The following is a 16,010-nucleotide window of genomic DNA, read 5'->3' on the forward strand; positions in this document are numbered from 1 at the left end:
AGGTGGGGACAACGATAACACAACAGGCTATAATAAAACACCTGTCAGTTCCCCCTCTAGTGGTCTGGCAAGGAACTGTCCAAGTGTAATACTCTACACCTTACAGAATAGCACTTGATCCAGCACAGATGTAGGTTAATTTATTGTTAATTTGTTATTAAATGACCTCTTTTGAGTTATCAAATGAAAAAGTCATGGCAGTGTGATGAACATGCCCAAAGTAAGCACTTTAATTGTTCAGAAATCGGTTCAAAAAATTCACCGTCTCTGATCACCTCATCATCCTACCTGATACCCAGGTACCAGCCGACTACATAAGATGGCTGATGAGAGAAAGAGTGGAAGAAAAAAAAAGATAAATTACTCCCCTAAAAACGATGCTTTTAAAAGCAACATGAAGTTTCTTCATCTCCACAGCATGACAATGTGTCAGATTTTTGGTTAACAGATTTGCGTTAGAAACTCTTCGGGGGCAGCGAGTTGGTGTTGTTGAACAGATGGACCGCAGGCAGGCGGCCATGTTTCCTGAATTTGAGTCATACATTATTAATTATGTCAGTCATTAAGAATTCCCTCGCACTCTCTGTCACCTTCCTTTCATCTGTCCATCCTCCTGATCGTCGTCCTGCTCGGGTCGAGGTTGGAGGATTATACACACACAAACACACACACACGCACACACACACATATGCATGCACGAGTGTTCCTTGATCAAACCTTTTAACTCCCTGCATAGACTACATTATTTATCTTTATATAAATAAAATTCCACACGGTAAGACCTTAAAGTCCTGTGCTTCCCTTCACACACACACACACACACACACGGACGGACACACATACACACACACACACACACACACACATTTAACACGGCGCTTTCTGTTTACTAATATGTCCGTACTCCATGTCGCCTTTTAGATCATGCTTGTAGGACTTCCACACAAAGCTGCAAACATATTGTTGTATGATCTGAAGCACGACCTTATCACGACCTTGATGGTCTCCATGGCAACCGTTTGACGTGGTCTGGCCCGATTGTGTACTGTGCGCCGTGCTTTCCTCCCACCTGCATTAGGCTGATATTTCAGCAAAACCTCATGTTTGATTTTGGTTCTCGATGACCGTTTACTGTAGGAGTGAGATATTTGCTAACGTCGCCGTCCTTCACGATCCCTAGCGAGGAAAAAGGCTTTCAGGCGAACCTCATGATGCCGTCCTGTAGAGCTCAACCCAACGCAAGGCAGTGCATTAAATCTGTCCTTCAGAGGACTATAGATGCTGCGCTGTAAGCTTGCTCCAATTATGATTCATGTTGTCCTTCCTTTCTAATTACAAATAATGAAAAGAAACCGCCAGACATGTAATTCGTTCTTGTAATTTCGTTTTATTACGGAATGCATTAGAAACAGATTACGGCTACGGACAACCATTTTTGGACCTCGTCCAGATCCGAATGAAGAACGCTCTCTAATTTCTACTAATCTCCAACATCACAGGAGCAAAATTGTCTGACTCGTGTGGAGTTTTTTTTTGATGAAAGTGTTGAAAAAAAAAAAAAATGCTATTTACCAGTACACCGTCGCTCCATCGCACCGTTAGTCAGGACTCGTTAGCTTTCGGTGTGAGACATGTGTTTTTCCCTCTGTTGATAATCTTACACAGAATTTTAGTGGTAAATATGATGTATTCATATATCTGTGAATATATCACCCGTAGCATTCTAGGAAAAAAAAAATAGAAATAATACAGAAACGCTACAAATTTTAAAATCCTGAATGTCTACTATCATATGAGCTTCATATCATCATCGCCGTGGAGCGAGACGTGACAAAGACGATCGATCATCAACACGGACACAACAAAACAGAAGCATTTTTTAGCCTTTGGGGGAAAAATGATTGAACCTGAACACACTACATCTTATTTATACTTAAAAGTACACAAAAAAGGAACGATTTTGGATTTAATTAAAAAAAATAAAAAATCCAGAATATACCATTATACTTGTGAAACATGACGGAGTGATGAATAAGTGTTTGAATGAATTAGGACCGAAACACGTTGTTGACGTGCTGTTATTGGAAAATAGTCAACGTTGCACTGGTGTGATGCTGGAACCAAGCGGAAGCTTCTGTTATCACGTAGATTATAGCAGCTGTGACGGATTTTCACCTCACAGGTTAGGCGCAATCGCCGGAAATGATTAGTATAGAAATATGAAGAAAGTTTTGAATGTGCTGATTGGCTGGGAGGAATATAGAAAATGTGACAGAAAAAAACAAACAAACTGACAAACAGTGCAAAAATAAAAACCCTGAAAACGTAGAGACTGCATTTACATTCGATTCCATTCATTATGGATTGTAAACATTCTAGACCTGAGTTTTATCAGCTCATGTTCTGATCTTCGAATACGCAGAGGCCCAAACCATCTTCCTGTGTCTTTCATTCCTTTGGTGCACTTTTCCCGCCCCCTTGCCCTGTCAAGTCAAGTCAGGAAGCTTTTATTGTCATTTCCACCATATATACTGTAGCTGTTGCAGTACACAGTGAAATGAGACAAGGTTTATTCAGGAACCAGCTACAGTATAAGGACTTAGTAAGTTAGTCCTAGATACATAAAGTGCAGCTGTGCAACCTGGTGCAAACAGTGCAGGACAAGACAGTGGAGGACAATACAAACAAGACAGACAAGACAGTGGAGGACAATACAAACAAGACAGTGCAGGACAATACAAACAAGACAGTGGAGGAGAATACAAACAAGACAGTGCAGGACAATACAAACAAGACAGTGGAGGACAATACAAACAAGACAGACAAGACAGTGGAGGACAATACTGTACAAACAAGACAGTGAAGGACAATACAAACAAGACGGACAAGACAGCGGAGGACAATACAGACAAGACAGCGGAGGACAATACAGACAAGACAGCGGAGGACAATACAGACAAGACAGCAGAGGACAATACAGACAAGTCAGTGCAGGACAATACAGACAGGTCAGTGCAGGACAATACAGACAAGTCAGTGCAGGACAATACAGACAGGTCAGTGCAGGACAATACAGACAAGTCAGTGCAGGACAATACAGACAGGTCAGTGCAGGACAATACAGACAAGTCAGTGCAGGACAATACAGACAAGTCAGTGCAGGACAATACAGACAGGTCAGTGCAGGACAATACAGACAAGTCAGTGCAGGACAATACAGACAGGTCAGTGCAGGACAATACAGACAAGTCAGTGCAGGACAATACAGAAAAGTCAGTGCAGGACAATACAGACAGGTCAGTGCAGGACAATACAGACAAGTCAGTGCAGGACAATACAGACAGGTCAGTGCAGGACAATACAGACAAGTCAGTGCAGGACAATACAGACAAGTCAGTGCAGGACAATACAGACAGGTCAGTGCAGGACAATACAGACAAGTCAGCGGAGGACAATACAGACAAGACAGTGGAGGACAATACAGACAAGACAGTGCAGGACAATACAGACAAGACAGCGGAGGACAATACAAACAAGACAAACAAGACAGCGGAGGACAATACAAACAAGACAAACAAGACAGCGGAGGACAATACAAACAAGACAAACAAGACAGCGGAGGACAATACAAACAAGACAGTGCAGGACAATACAAACAAGACAGTGCAGGACAATACAAACAAGACAGTGGAGGACAATACAAACAAGACAGACAAGACAGTGGAGGACAATACAAACAAGACAGTGCAGGACAAGACAGTGGAGGACAATACAAACAAGACAGACAAGACAGTGGAGGACAATACAAACAAGACAGACAGACAGCGGAGGACAATACAAACAAGACAGTGCAGGACAAGACAGAAAAGACAGTGCAGACAAAAGGTTACAAGACAATACACAAAATACAAAAAAGACAGTACACAAAAACTGAAACATGTTCTATCTTTTCCCCCTCCATGTTTAGATACTTCCCTTTTTACCCCCAAATTTTTTTCTCCTTCACCATTCACTTATTTGTAAATGGCAGTCTGGAGTGATGCCATATGGTGATACCATTCACTATTTACGGGTACCTTGGTGGTCTGTTTTTCCATGGACCCCTCATGACTCTCTCTCACTCTCTCTCTCTCTCTCTCTTTCTCTCTCTCTCTCTCTCTCTCTCTCTCTCTCTCTCTCTCTCTCTCTCTCTCTCTCTCACACACACTCTTTCTCTCTCACACTCTTCCTCAGTCACACATCTCTGTGTAGACATTATCCCAAGAGCTAAAGCTCCATGGAAGCTGCACATCCTTCACACTGGACTCTGAGAGAGAGAGAGCGAGAGAGAGTAAGCGAGTGAGCCAGAGAGGGGGGGGGAGAGGGAGAGAAGGAATAGCCCAGGGTTTCTCCCAGTGCACAGTCTGTAGCTTTAAGACACACACACACAGAGAGAGAGAGAGAGAGAGAGAGAGAGAGAGAGAGAGAGAGATACACAAGCTTAGATATTTTACTCATTCCAAGCAGCACGTTGACCATCTTAACGATCTCTCTTTCCCTCTCATCCTCTAAAACACACACACACACACACACACACACACACACACACACACACACACACACACACACACACACACACACACACACACACACACAGGCATTCCCAAGATGCTGAGGAACACTCACGCACAGGTTCACTCTCCTTGACACGTACACACGCGCACACACACACTACCTCACTCTCTGGTGTGCAGGCGGTGCTGAGCAGAGCCGTGAAGAGCAGCTGGAGAGAAGCCATCTCACAAGAGGAGAGAGAGAGAGGGAGAGAGAGAGGAGTACAGCACACAGAGGAAAAAGCATCCAAGGTAGCAAGAGAGAGAGAGAGACAAAGGAAAGGAAGGAACGGGAGAAGCGAAGGAGTGAGCAGGAAGCGTGGACCGCTCTCGGTGTGAAGACCTAGAGGAACAGGAGGGAGGAGGCTGGTGTCTTTCTCATCGGCAGCGGAGCACAGACTCGGCATTATGGGAAATGCACCATCCCAAGGCATGTGAATCCTTACTTATTTTTATTGCAGTTCTTCTAACAGCTGGCTGTGAATTATGGGTTAGAAATGGAAAGGTGTGTGTGTGTGTGTGTGTGTGTGTGTGTGTGTGTGTGTGTACTCATCCATTGTTAGCCTTGATTAGTGGTTACCTCAATGAGATCCAGAGTGTGTGGAGATGCAGTAAGGGAGGGGAGAGGTGTGGTTGGGAGGAGTGAGAAGACCGGCTGGGTGGATGTGGGGCTGAAGAGATGGAACAGAATGCAGGTTTGGGAGCACAGGAGGAAGAGGAGGAGGAGGAGGAGGAGGAGGAGAAAAAGAGCTGCAAAAACCGATGCAGTAGGAGATAGGAGTAAAGCGCAAGAGAACATTTCTGCATTATGGGATTGTATAGCGGTTGGTGGTGGAGTCGGATGGATGGAAGCACACACAGGAAGTCGTGTGTGTATGTGTGTGTGTGAGAGAGAGAAAGAGAGAAAGAGAGAGAGAGAGAGAGAGAGAGAGAGAGAGAGAGAGAGAAAGAGAGAGAGAGAGAGAAATGATCATGTCCTTTACAGCACAAAGACACGAAGACAACAAAACATTGAGTAAAAGCATCTAGCGACTCAGATCAAACCCCTGATTTAACCACAGAACCATCAGGAACCATTTTTTTACGAGCGTGTGAGTCCAAATGAAGTCAGGAAACACATCGACAACATTCTGATTTAGTTCTTAAAATCTGTTTTCAAACTGTCTTTACACCTACACATGTTCTAGCTCATCAGGTATCAGAACTCGAGCCAAAGACACGACCGACTGTCATCTCCTGGGGAAAAATATCTACATATTTCTACATATGATTTTTTAAAAAATGAATAAAATGCAAACTGCGGAAAAGTCAGCGTACGACGTTACTGTACGACTTGATCAGCTTCACTAATAAGAGGACAAAAAGACTTCAGCGTCTAAGCAGATGCCATGAAAATCAGGAAATGACACATGAAGCTTGTCGTACTGTACCTACAGTCGTTATGAAAAAAAAAAGTGTGTTACATAACTTATTTTATTCAGAGAGGAGAAGTGGGTGTGGCTAAAGTAGGTTGGTGCAAAGCGCGACGTACAGAGCGGTATCGTTAAAGTCTGATACATTGATGATGATGGGTTTGATATGATAGTATTGTTTTTTGGTGCGATCACAATTTACATCTGGATAACATTCGTTCTGCCTTTGGCACAAAAACATAGATGACGATGACGACGCTGAAAATTATTTAGACGCTTAAAACATTTCATGTTGTTTTTTTTCTGGAATTTTCTGACAGCGAGAGCATCCAAAAATCGGAGGAAAAGGAAATCTGATTTGTCAACCAGAATCGCAATCCGATTTCTCCAAAACCGCATGCAAATCCAATTTCATGTGTTTTTTTTCCTGGAAAAATGGGATTTGAGCTGCCTGTCTGAACAAATCCTCTGATAGAACGGTGGAAAGAATAAAAAAAAAAAAAAAAAAAAAAACACTTGAGGAGAAATTAAGATAGAAACATTGGGTAAAATTAGAAGGGAGTTCTCGGCTCTCTCTCGGGATCGAGCGCTGCGTCGATACACCTGAGATCGAGGGAGTGATGACACAAAGGAAAAGAGGAAAAAAAACAGTTGGAAGAGGGAGGTAAGGGACAAAGGAAAAAAAAAAAGAAAATCCTTGCTAATAATGAAAAAAGCATCAGCAGAGAAAAAGGCGACTCTTCTGTTCTTTCCTCTCATCCTGACATGACTAGGGATTGCTTTGCTAAAAGGTCGCAAATAAAGATGATTAGAAAAGGCAGGAGTCAGGGACGGTGTGCTTCCTGAGGCAGGAGAGGAGGAGTAGATAAATGAGATGGAGTTGTAATGGGTGAGAAGAGAGGACAGAGGAGACATAAAAGAGGAGAGGAGCGACAGGGAAATGGGGGGGGGTGACTAAAGAAGAAGAAGAGATGAATAATAGAGGGAGATTATATGTTTTGAGATGCAAATCCAATTCGTCAGTGTTGATTCTACAATTCTACAAAGTACCAGACGGCAACGTACGATCTCTTGCATGCGGAAGTCTGACTAACCTACGAACATGACTAAATGGCTATAAGTCACGCTTGTTACGTCTCTGTGAACAAACGATCGTTTACGAACACCGCCTCAAGGTTCAAAGTAGGCTGAGAGCCAATCAGATTGCAGCCTTGAGCTTTCAGAGCATTCTGAAGGTTAAGGCCAGAAAAGTGCGCAACAGATGCGCGTGCTACGTCCCAAACGACACGCTACACACTTACACTACGCACTATACACTATGTACTATAATGTCTAGTGTAGGATTTTTTTTTTTAACTAACTGAGGTATAAGATGCTGATGAGTAGATGTCACATAACAGAAAGAAATAGAGCTGAAATAGAGCTGTGTTATTAGCTGATAAACAGTGTTGCCAGATCTGCGTAGCAAAACCAGTCCATCGATCTAAATACAAAATTGTGAAATAAAAATATGCTTCTTAAAATACTGAACAATTAGCTTTTTTTTTTTTTAAACAGGCCAAAAACCTTAAAATTGCGTCTGTTTTGTTGACGATTGAATGTCTTTGTCACGTCTCACTCCACAGCGATGGTTAATATGAAGCTCAGACACTCAGGATTTGTAATGTTTTATAAGCATTTCTGTTTTTTTTTTTTACCTAGAATACTAGGAGCAATATATTCATAGAAAAGTTCCATAAAACAAAAACGGTTCTATTTTTTCCACACGTTTGTATCTTCAGAGTAAATGCTGATATCAAACCCATTTCTGCTGCCCTGAGACGCCCCAAGTGCCTCTTCCTCTAAAAAGCAGCTCAGATCTGAAGGTGTTTATCTTCGACCGGTGAAATTATGTGTAAAGTTATCAACAGAAGGGAAAAACACACGTCTCACACCGAAAGCCGACAGAAGTCCTGACTCATTTTAGATCCGACTCTCAGCCAGAAATTCATCCGTTTGTTTAAACCTATTGAAAAAGTACCATAAGTCACGTTTACTAGAAAAAAATATTAAACTGGCATTGAAAAATTACAGTCTGATTTCAGAACTAAGAACTTCTAACCGTAACATTGGCAGCCTTCGGTTAAAACGGTGATCCTTTCATTTTAAACTATTTGTAAATGAACTGTGTAAAATTTTAAGATCTTGTTCCAGAGTTGGACCATTTTACCAGTTATGAAGAGGCAAAGGATTGCAATCTGGTGCAGGTTATAAAATACGCAGAGATTAATTATAACGCTGAAGGAAGTGAAACCAAAAAGTCCCAAATTCGGTTTTAGCTACAAATTTTAATTAAAAAACACATTTAACACATTTAAATCTAAAATACACATTTTAGGATATCAACAATACGTTTTTAATACACGACACCGCTAATGTAAATAAATAAATAAAAATAATAATAATAATAATAACAATAATAATTATTATTGTTATTATTTATTTATTTATTTATTTATTTATTTATTTACTTACTTACTTACTTACTTACTTACTTACTTATTAACTAGCAAGCATCCTGGTGAGACCGCCCAATCTGTTACCATGGAAATGAAAAAGATTTTGTCCATTTTGTAATGTCTGGAAATGTCTGTCAGTTTGTCCATTTTAAATTGTGTGTATTTCTAAATAATAGCAATTAACTGAATAAATTGTTTTAGATTTTTTTTATGGACTCCTTCAGGGAACAAATTCTTGGTTCGTACCTTAGCTCAGGCCTCCTCTTGATCTTTCCTGATGAGAGATTCATACAAATCGAAGCAAAACACTGAAGTGTGGTATATTATGTTAAACCTTGAAGCCACAGGGGAAATAAAATCAACCTGTAATTAAAGAAAATAACATACAAAACAAAATACAAAAAAAAAAAACCTTGCTAATTAATCTTCTAATGTTGTTTTGCTCGAGTATTATTCATCAGCTTGCTGGTGTATGTTGTGATTTATAGTTTCAGCTTCGTTGTCAGTGTGATGTTCTGCGCTCACACCCCGTTTGAGGAAGGTGTCAAGCGTAGTGTCGCCGCCCTCCAGTACCCCGGCGCATTAATCGTGTGTGTGGGCTGGATGTTGTGTAGGAGGTCGTTCTGATACGTTATCAGTGTCACTGCTGTGCTCAGAACCATGCATCACCGTAATGTTAGGATCTTTATGCATGAGAGCACCTTTTCAATAAAGAGCTTTGTTTTGTGGGGGAAAAATGTGTTTTGAACGTTGAATAGTTTGGCTTGTAGCTTTCTGGTTCGTAAAGCCATGACACGGACAAATATTCAGAGATGATCATTAAACACGTCTCTGCTTTCTTCTCACAAATGTCTGGAAAGCAAAGACTAGCATTAACATTAGCCTTAAACAATAAATGGTATTGGGGGAGGGGCACGGTGGCTTAGTGGTTAGCTCGTTCGCCTCACACCTCCAGGGTTGGGGGGTCGATTCCCGCCTCCACCTTGTGTGTGTGGAGTTTGCATGTTCTCCCCGTGCCTCGGGGGTTTCCTCCGGGTACTCCGGTTTCCTCCCCCAGTCCAAAGACATGCATGGTAGGTTGATTGGCATCTCTGGAAAATTGTCCGTAGTGTGTGAGTGTGTGAGTGAATGAGAGTGTGTGTGTGTGTGTGTGCCCTGCGATGGGTTGGCACTCTGTCCAGGGTGTATCCTGCCTCGATGCCCGATGACACCTGAGAGTTCGGATAAGCGGCAGAAAATTAATGAAAGGTATTGTACAGACAGTAGACTAAATCATTTCATATTGGTCCATTTAGCTTGCAGAACGTTTACACATTCATCATTTTTCAATATGAATCTAAAAAAAAATTTAATGGTGTCTTTAACCATTAGAGCAAAATCTGTAAACAAACAAGCTAAACTAGCATTCATGCTAATAGCATGACAACACCAAGGACTTTTGTTTTAAATGAATAATTTCCTTTTGGTGTATAATCAGAGGTGCGCACGGTGGCTTAGTGGTTAGCACGTTTGCCTCACACCTCCAGGGTTGTGGGTTCGATTCCCGCCTCCACCTTGTGTGTGTGGAGTTTGCATGTTCTCCCCGTGCCTCGGGGGTTTCCTCCGGGTGCTCCGGTTTCCTCCCCTGGTCCAAAGACATGCATGGTAGGTTGATTGGCATCTCTGGAAAATTGTCCGTAGTGTGTGAGTGTGTGAGTGAATGAGAGTGTGTGTGTGCGCCCTGTGATGGGTTGGCACTCCATCCAGGGTGTATCCTGCCTCGATGCCCGATGACGCCTGAGATAGGCACAGGCTCCCCGTGACCCGAGAAGTCCGGATAAGCGGTAGAAAATGAATGAATGAATGAATGAATGTATAATCAGTAAATATCAAACAACTGAAAATAGAGCAAAAAATAAAGAAGAGTAGGATGTACTTTTTCTTCTCGAGATCTTCAGGAAAATTGTATGATACAAAAACCTCTTGTGACGTATTCAGGTGACCGAATGATCCTTAAATAGTTACAGATTTGTTGATTATACACTTCTAAAGGATAAGTCATGCAGTAAAGATGCTTTAAGCACGAGACGTTCAATAGATGAATTCGATGTAAAATAATATGAAATTAAATAAAAATAAATATAAATATAAAGATTATTTATAGTTGGTGGTGTCAGGATTTCGATTGTTTTTTCTCGAAGAACAAATTCAAAAAGACTCTCCTATTCATGCATACTACATTTATTATAGTTACAGATATACAGAAAACTATACAAACGACACCAGGTCATGGAATCGGCTCCTAAAAAAGGAGCAGCCTACCAGAAACGGTCACTTCCTGTTTTGTGGTTTGGTTCTTGTATCGCATTCTATCCGTCTCCTGTCGTGAGGCGTATGAGGTATAGTGTATGAGCTATGCCAATACCGAAGCACGATAACAGAGCCGCATTGAACGAATCACTCTGTCTGTTCCCTCTTTCTCTTCTTCTACCACACTGTGACTCTCCTTCATTTCTTTTCATTTCAATTTAATCCTCGCTCTTGTACATGGAAGCCTCCTGCTGGAGTGTGATTTGTACTTGCTCTGACTGATGCATGTCATATAACTAGTGTGTGTGTGTGTGTGTGTGTGTGTGTGTGTGTGTGTGTGTGTGTGTGTGTGTGTGTGAGTGTTCCTGCTACATTTTTTTGAAGGGGCACTCACAGGGATGTACGCGTCCCTGAGACTGAGCTATGTGAATATCCTCTGAGATCCGCTAAGCGTCTGGCTTACATGGTGTTAAGCCCAGAATTCGGCTCAGACTCTGAAAATAAAAGACCTCTCTCTCTCTCTCTCTCTCTCTCTCTCTCTCTCTCTCTCTTTCTATACCTCTCTCTTTCTCTCTCACTCACTCACTCACTCACTCACATACACACACACACACACACACACACACACACACACACACACACACACACACACACACACACACACACCTTGTGAGGTCCTTCAAAAGACAAATGAACAGTCATCTCAGCTAACAAAAGAAAATATTTTGGTGCTTTAATGTGATTTATTTATTTATATGCTTAAAGAAAATTGTTTAGGATCTAGCGAAATGGCTTTACAAGATCTAACGTTTACTTCAACCTATAAAAAGATGACCCTCGCTACACACAGAGGCTAATCATTTATGAAACTGTAGGACTTATATATATATATATATATATATATATATATATATATATATATATATATATATATATATATATATATATAATATAAAGCCCACGCGCATGTGTGTGTGTGCCTTATATCATATATAAAGCCCAGGAAAGTTCTAGAAATCCTCAGAAGTACTGCTGGAATCAATAAATATTCATAATATGGAAATTAGAACCACCTCCATGTCCTTCTGCTATACTGACCTCCCCCTCCCCATCCCCCACACTTTTCTGTTTATGAGCCAAAAAAATAAAAATAAAAAATCACACTTTTACTATTGCACTGCTGTAAAACCCACAAGAAAGCTTCAATTTTTGTTCAGTTCTCACACGAGGTAATTGTCGACGTATCAAAACAGTCAGAATCATTCTTCATTACTGCTATACTGTATTGTACATGGGTCATTTTAACCATAACTAGGTGACTAGCAGAATTTTACAGATATATGATTAAAAAAATGTGTCTGTATTAGAAAAGTAGTAATTTTTCATCGTGGTTAAAACCAAAACCCAAATTTTCTGAGGTAAAGTTAGCACATAACTAGCTAGTGTACAGCTGACTAGCTCACATTACATTTTTTTTAATATATTTTAGCACATTGCTAATCAGCTAGTTTGCTAGCTTACACCTGTCACCTTAACATAGATGGGAGTACAAGATTTAAAAAAATATATATATTCTTAACAGTTTTCCTCAGAATATAGCATAACAATAATAAAGTTAGCTAGCTAGCTTATTGTTCGAGCTCGGTAGCTAAAAAATATTCTCTTTAGAAGCTTTGGTAAATCTGAGCTCTAGCAAAGTTAAATTTTTTTAATTTTGTTTTACCGAATGTTAATAGCAGTCAACAGAAATCTTACACTGTGGTAAAACGTTTGACCTGAAGACCAAACGATGCAGATTGATCGAATAAATCATCCTAGAGGATAAAAATGTCACGGATTATTATCTTTTGATGTCGAAAAGAAAAGAGTGAATTCTGTTTTGCGCTTTATGCAGATTATAGCATCGAGTAAGAGCCCCAAGGACGATGGTACAATTAAGACACTTTATATCAGCACAGGTGTGTGTGTGTGTGTGTGTGTGTGTGTGTGTGTGTGTGTGTGTGTGTGTGTGTGTGTGTGTGTGTGTGTAAAACACCGAGATCCCTTTTGTACCAGGCACATGTGTGTTTTGTGCCAATTCCCCAATCCGTATTGTGTGAAGCGAGAATTTGCCGTTTCCTGATTGGCTGTTGGTGACATAATGCTTCCGGAAAGTGTGACTGGGATTGGACGGGAGGCTCCTGTAAAGAACCTGCTGTAGAGAGCTTGGCATGACAGAGTGTGGCTCCATTACGACATCCTTCGAGTGGTTCTTCACACTCTGCCCCAGTGCACTCTGGGATGTGCCAGTCCTCTGACAACTGCTTTGACAGGTAACCTTGAAAAACAGTCAAACAAATGCCTCCTTTATTCACCTTGCCTCATGTTCTGTCAAATCTCTCGCTCACGTTTCTGATTACACGCATGCTCTCGCTCTCTCTGTCTTACACACACACACACACACACACACACACACACACACACACACACACACACACACACACACACACACACACACACACACGTGTGTACAACCAGAAGCTGTTGACATTTACAGGGGTTTGATAACTGCTGTTTTATAATAACATTGCTCTGTGGTAGGTGGAGTTCAGTCTAAATTTACACACAGTTCAACATTTCTGAACCACGGGGAGAACATGCAAAATTCCACACACACAGGGTGGAGGTGCAAATCAAACCACCAATGCTGGATGCACTGCAATAAATAAATAATAAATAACAACTATTATAAATATAAATAATAATTTATTATAGGACATTCAAGTTTTGAAGACAGGCAAGCGTGACATCTCCAAACCCCCCAGCACACACACACACACACCCCACCCACTGACCCACCCCCACCCCCCAAAAAAATAATAATAAAAAAGAAATAAAAAAATATTGGGGAGTTGTTGTGTTTGGTAAGGATCACTGACTGTGATTTAACCAAATACAAAGTATTATTAATTTGTGTGTGTGTGTGCGAGAGAGAGAGAGAGAGAGAGAGAGAGAGAGAGAGAGAGAGAGAGAGAGAGAGAGAGAGATTATAACTGGTGTTGTTTATTGTAAGTGTTTGTTGCCTTTTTGGACTCCTTTATCATTCGTAATGTTGCTCCCATTTAAAACAGTTCGGCTCACAAGCCCAGACATTTTTAGGGTCATGATTGAGGACAATGTCCCATCCAGATTGGCTAATGTGTAACCTCTTTTTTTGATTGGCGGGAGAAATACGATGTGTGGCGGGAGAGCAGGAGAAAAGTCCCAAATGCGTGACTGTCACTCTGAATGTGTGACACTTGACAGCCCTGCTAGTTCTAGACATACTTACTGAAATACATCTTAAAATTAAAATAGTCTATTAGCAGAAAGTTCTAGAAATAAGCTAAACCTGTCTACCTAAAAAAAGGACAGTTTTATGCTAGAAATATTTTAAAATTGGCTTAAAATTCTTTTTTGAAAACAATCAATGAGTTTAAGGTATTACATTTAAGATGTTCTGACATGCTAAGAGAAAAAGTGGATACATTCAACCAAAAACTATATACGATGATATTCCATGCTAGTAACGAGTCGTGCTTCATAACACATCCCTCCTGTGGTCCTGAACAGTTGGCTTGCAGCCCAAAGAACACAATGTCCAAATGAAAAAAAAACAAAAACAACGTCAGACAAACCCGAACCCAGACGAGGATTTTTTAGCAAACTCTCAGCTGAATCTAGGACAGCGTTTCTTGGTCCCAGAGCTGGAAACACCACGCAACTCATTAGATGTTTCTGAGCTCTGTGCCAATAAACAGCTCGATAATTAGCCGAGTCGAATAGATTAGATATATTAGGTATATTAGATAAGGATAATCGCAAATCTGTGTTTGTTGTAACCTTGTAGGTCTTAATTTCAGACCCAAATTCCATACAATAGAGACAGCAGGAGCAGAACATGCCAGTTTTTAGAGCGGTGATATGATAAGGATTAAAAGCAGAAGAGAAATCATTGCAATGGCAATCCTACTCCGTTATAAATCCACTTCGAACAGAAGAAGAATTCTGTGCTACATCAAATACACAAGTGAAGAGCAGTTTCATCAGAGGTAAGGGGATGAAGGATCAAGAGGCCAGGAGCAAGGTTATACGACAACCTTCGGGGGTGTCCGAGATGATGTTTCCACAGCCGACTTGCATAAATGAATCATTTATTTGAAATCCATCATTTTATTATTGACAAGTTGATCAGAAAACAGACACGCCAATCGAGCGAGACGGAAGAATAGTTGTGTCAGCTTCAGATTTCACTCCCATGAACCGGGGGCTGAACATCTGACGCATACAGTATGTCACACAAAAGAGTTGCAAAGTCATCATCTGATTGGTTGAGTTCTACCGGGTTTCGGAGAGATGTGTGTGTGGGTGTGTGGCGTGTTTTATAACGGTCCTCCTTGAAACAAAGCTGCCAACATGAAGCTCTACTATCCTTATGGAAGAAAGAGTGAGCGCTACAGAGGATCGGCTAAACGCTGGATTTTCCAAATGATTCAAAATTACTCGACAGGCGGATCGGTGTATCATCTGCAGTGATGCGGTCGATATACCGGTCTGTTGTGGTGAAGTAAGAGCTGAGCCGCAAGGTGAAGCTCTCTGTTTACCGGTCGATCTATGGTCCTACCCTCACCTATGGTCATGAGCTTTGGGTCATGACCGAAAGGACAAGATTCCGGATACAGGCGGCCGAAATGAGTTTCCGTCATAGGGTGGCTGGGCGCTCCATTAGAGATAGGGTGAGGAGCTCGGTCGCTCGGGAGGAGCTCAGAGTAGAGCCGCTGCTCCTCCACATCGAGAGGACTCAGTTGAGGTGGCTCGGGCATCTGTTCCGGATGCCTCTTGGACGCCTCACTGGGAAGGTGTTCCAGGCATGTCCAACCAGGAGGAGGCCCCGGGGAAGACCTAGGACAAGCTGGAAGGACTATGTCTCTCGACTGGTCTGGGAACGCCTCGGTATTCCCCCGGAAGTGCTGGAGGAAGTGTCTGGGGAGAGGGAAGTCTGGGTGTCCCTGCGTAGACTGCTGCCCCCGCAAGCCGGCCCCGGACAAGCGGTAGAAGATGGATTGAAAATTGCTTTAAACAAGATGCTGAACAACTGAACTTCTGCAATCAGTCTGAAGCTCTGCTTATGTGAGACTAAGAGTAGTGAGACTACCCAGATAGTCACACTATATGGAGTGGACTTTTAGTCTTAGGAACAT

General features: G+C 41.5%; 1 protein-coding gene across 2 annotated transcripts in view; it reads left to right on the top strand.

Moving 5' to 3' along the window:
- The first annotated feature begins 4,490 nt into the window (after nucleotides 1-4,490).
- Nucleotides 4,491-16,010, top strand: part of si:ch211-278a6.1 (SRC kinase signaling inhibitor 1) — a 160,554-nt gene continuing 149,034 nt past the window's right edge. Inside the window, exon 1 of one of the 2 annotated variants that reach the window (XM_027161080.2) lies at nucleotides 4,491-5,022. In XM_027161080.2, the coding sequence (XP_027016881.2) occupies nucleotides 5,001-5,022 (22 nt within the window). In that variant the 5' untranslated portion in view covers nucleotides 4,491-5,000. The remainder of the gene's footprint in view (nucleotides 5,023-16,010) is intronic. The other variant, XM_027161083.2, reaches the window with a different exon arrangement.

This window comes from Tachysurus fulvidraco, chromosome 15, assembly GCF_022655615.1.
Source record: "Tachysurus fulvidraco isolate hzauxx_2018 chromosome 15, HZAU_PFXX_2.0, whole genome shotgun sequence".
Taxonomy (NCBI): domain Eukaryota; kingdom Metazoa; phylum Chordata; class Actinopteri; order Siluriformes; family Bagridae; genus Tachysurus; species Tachysurus fulvidraco.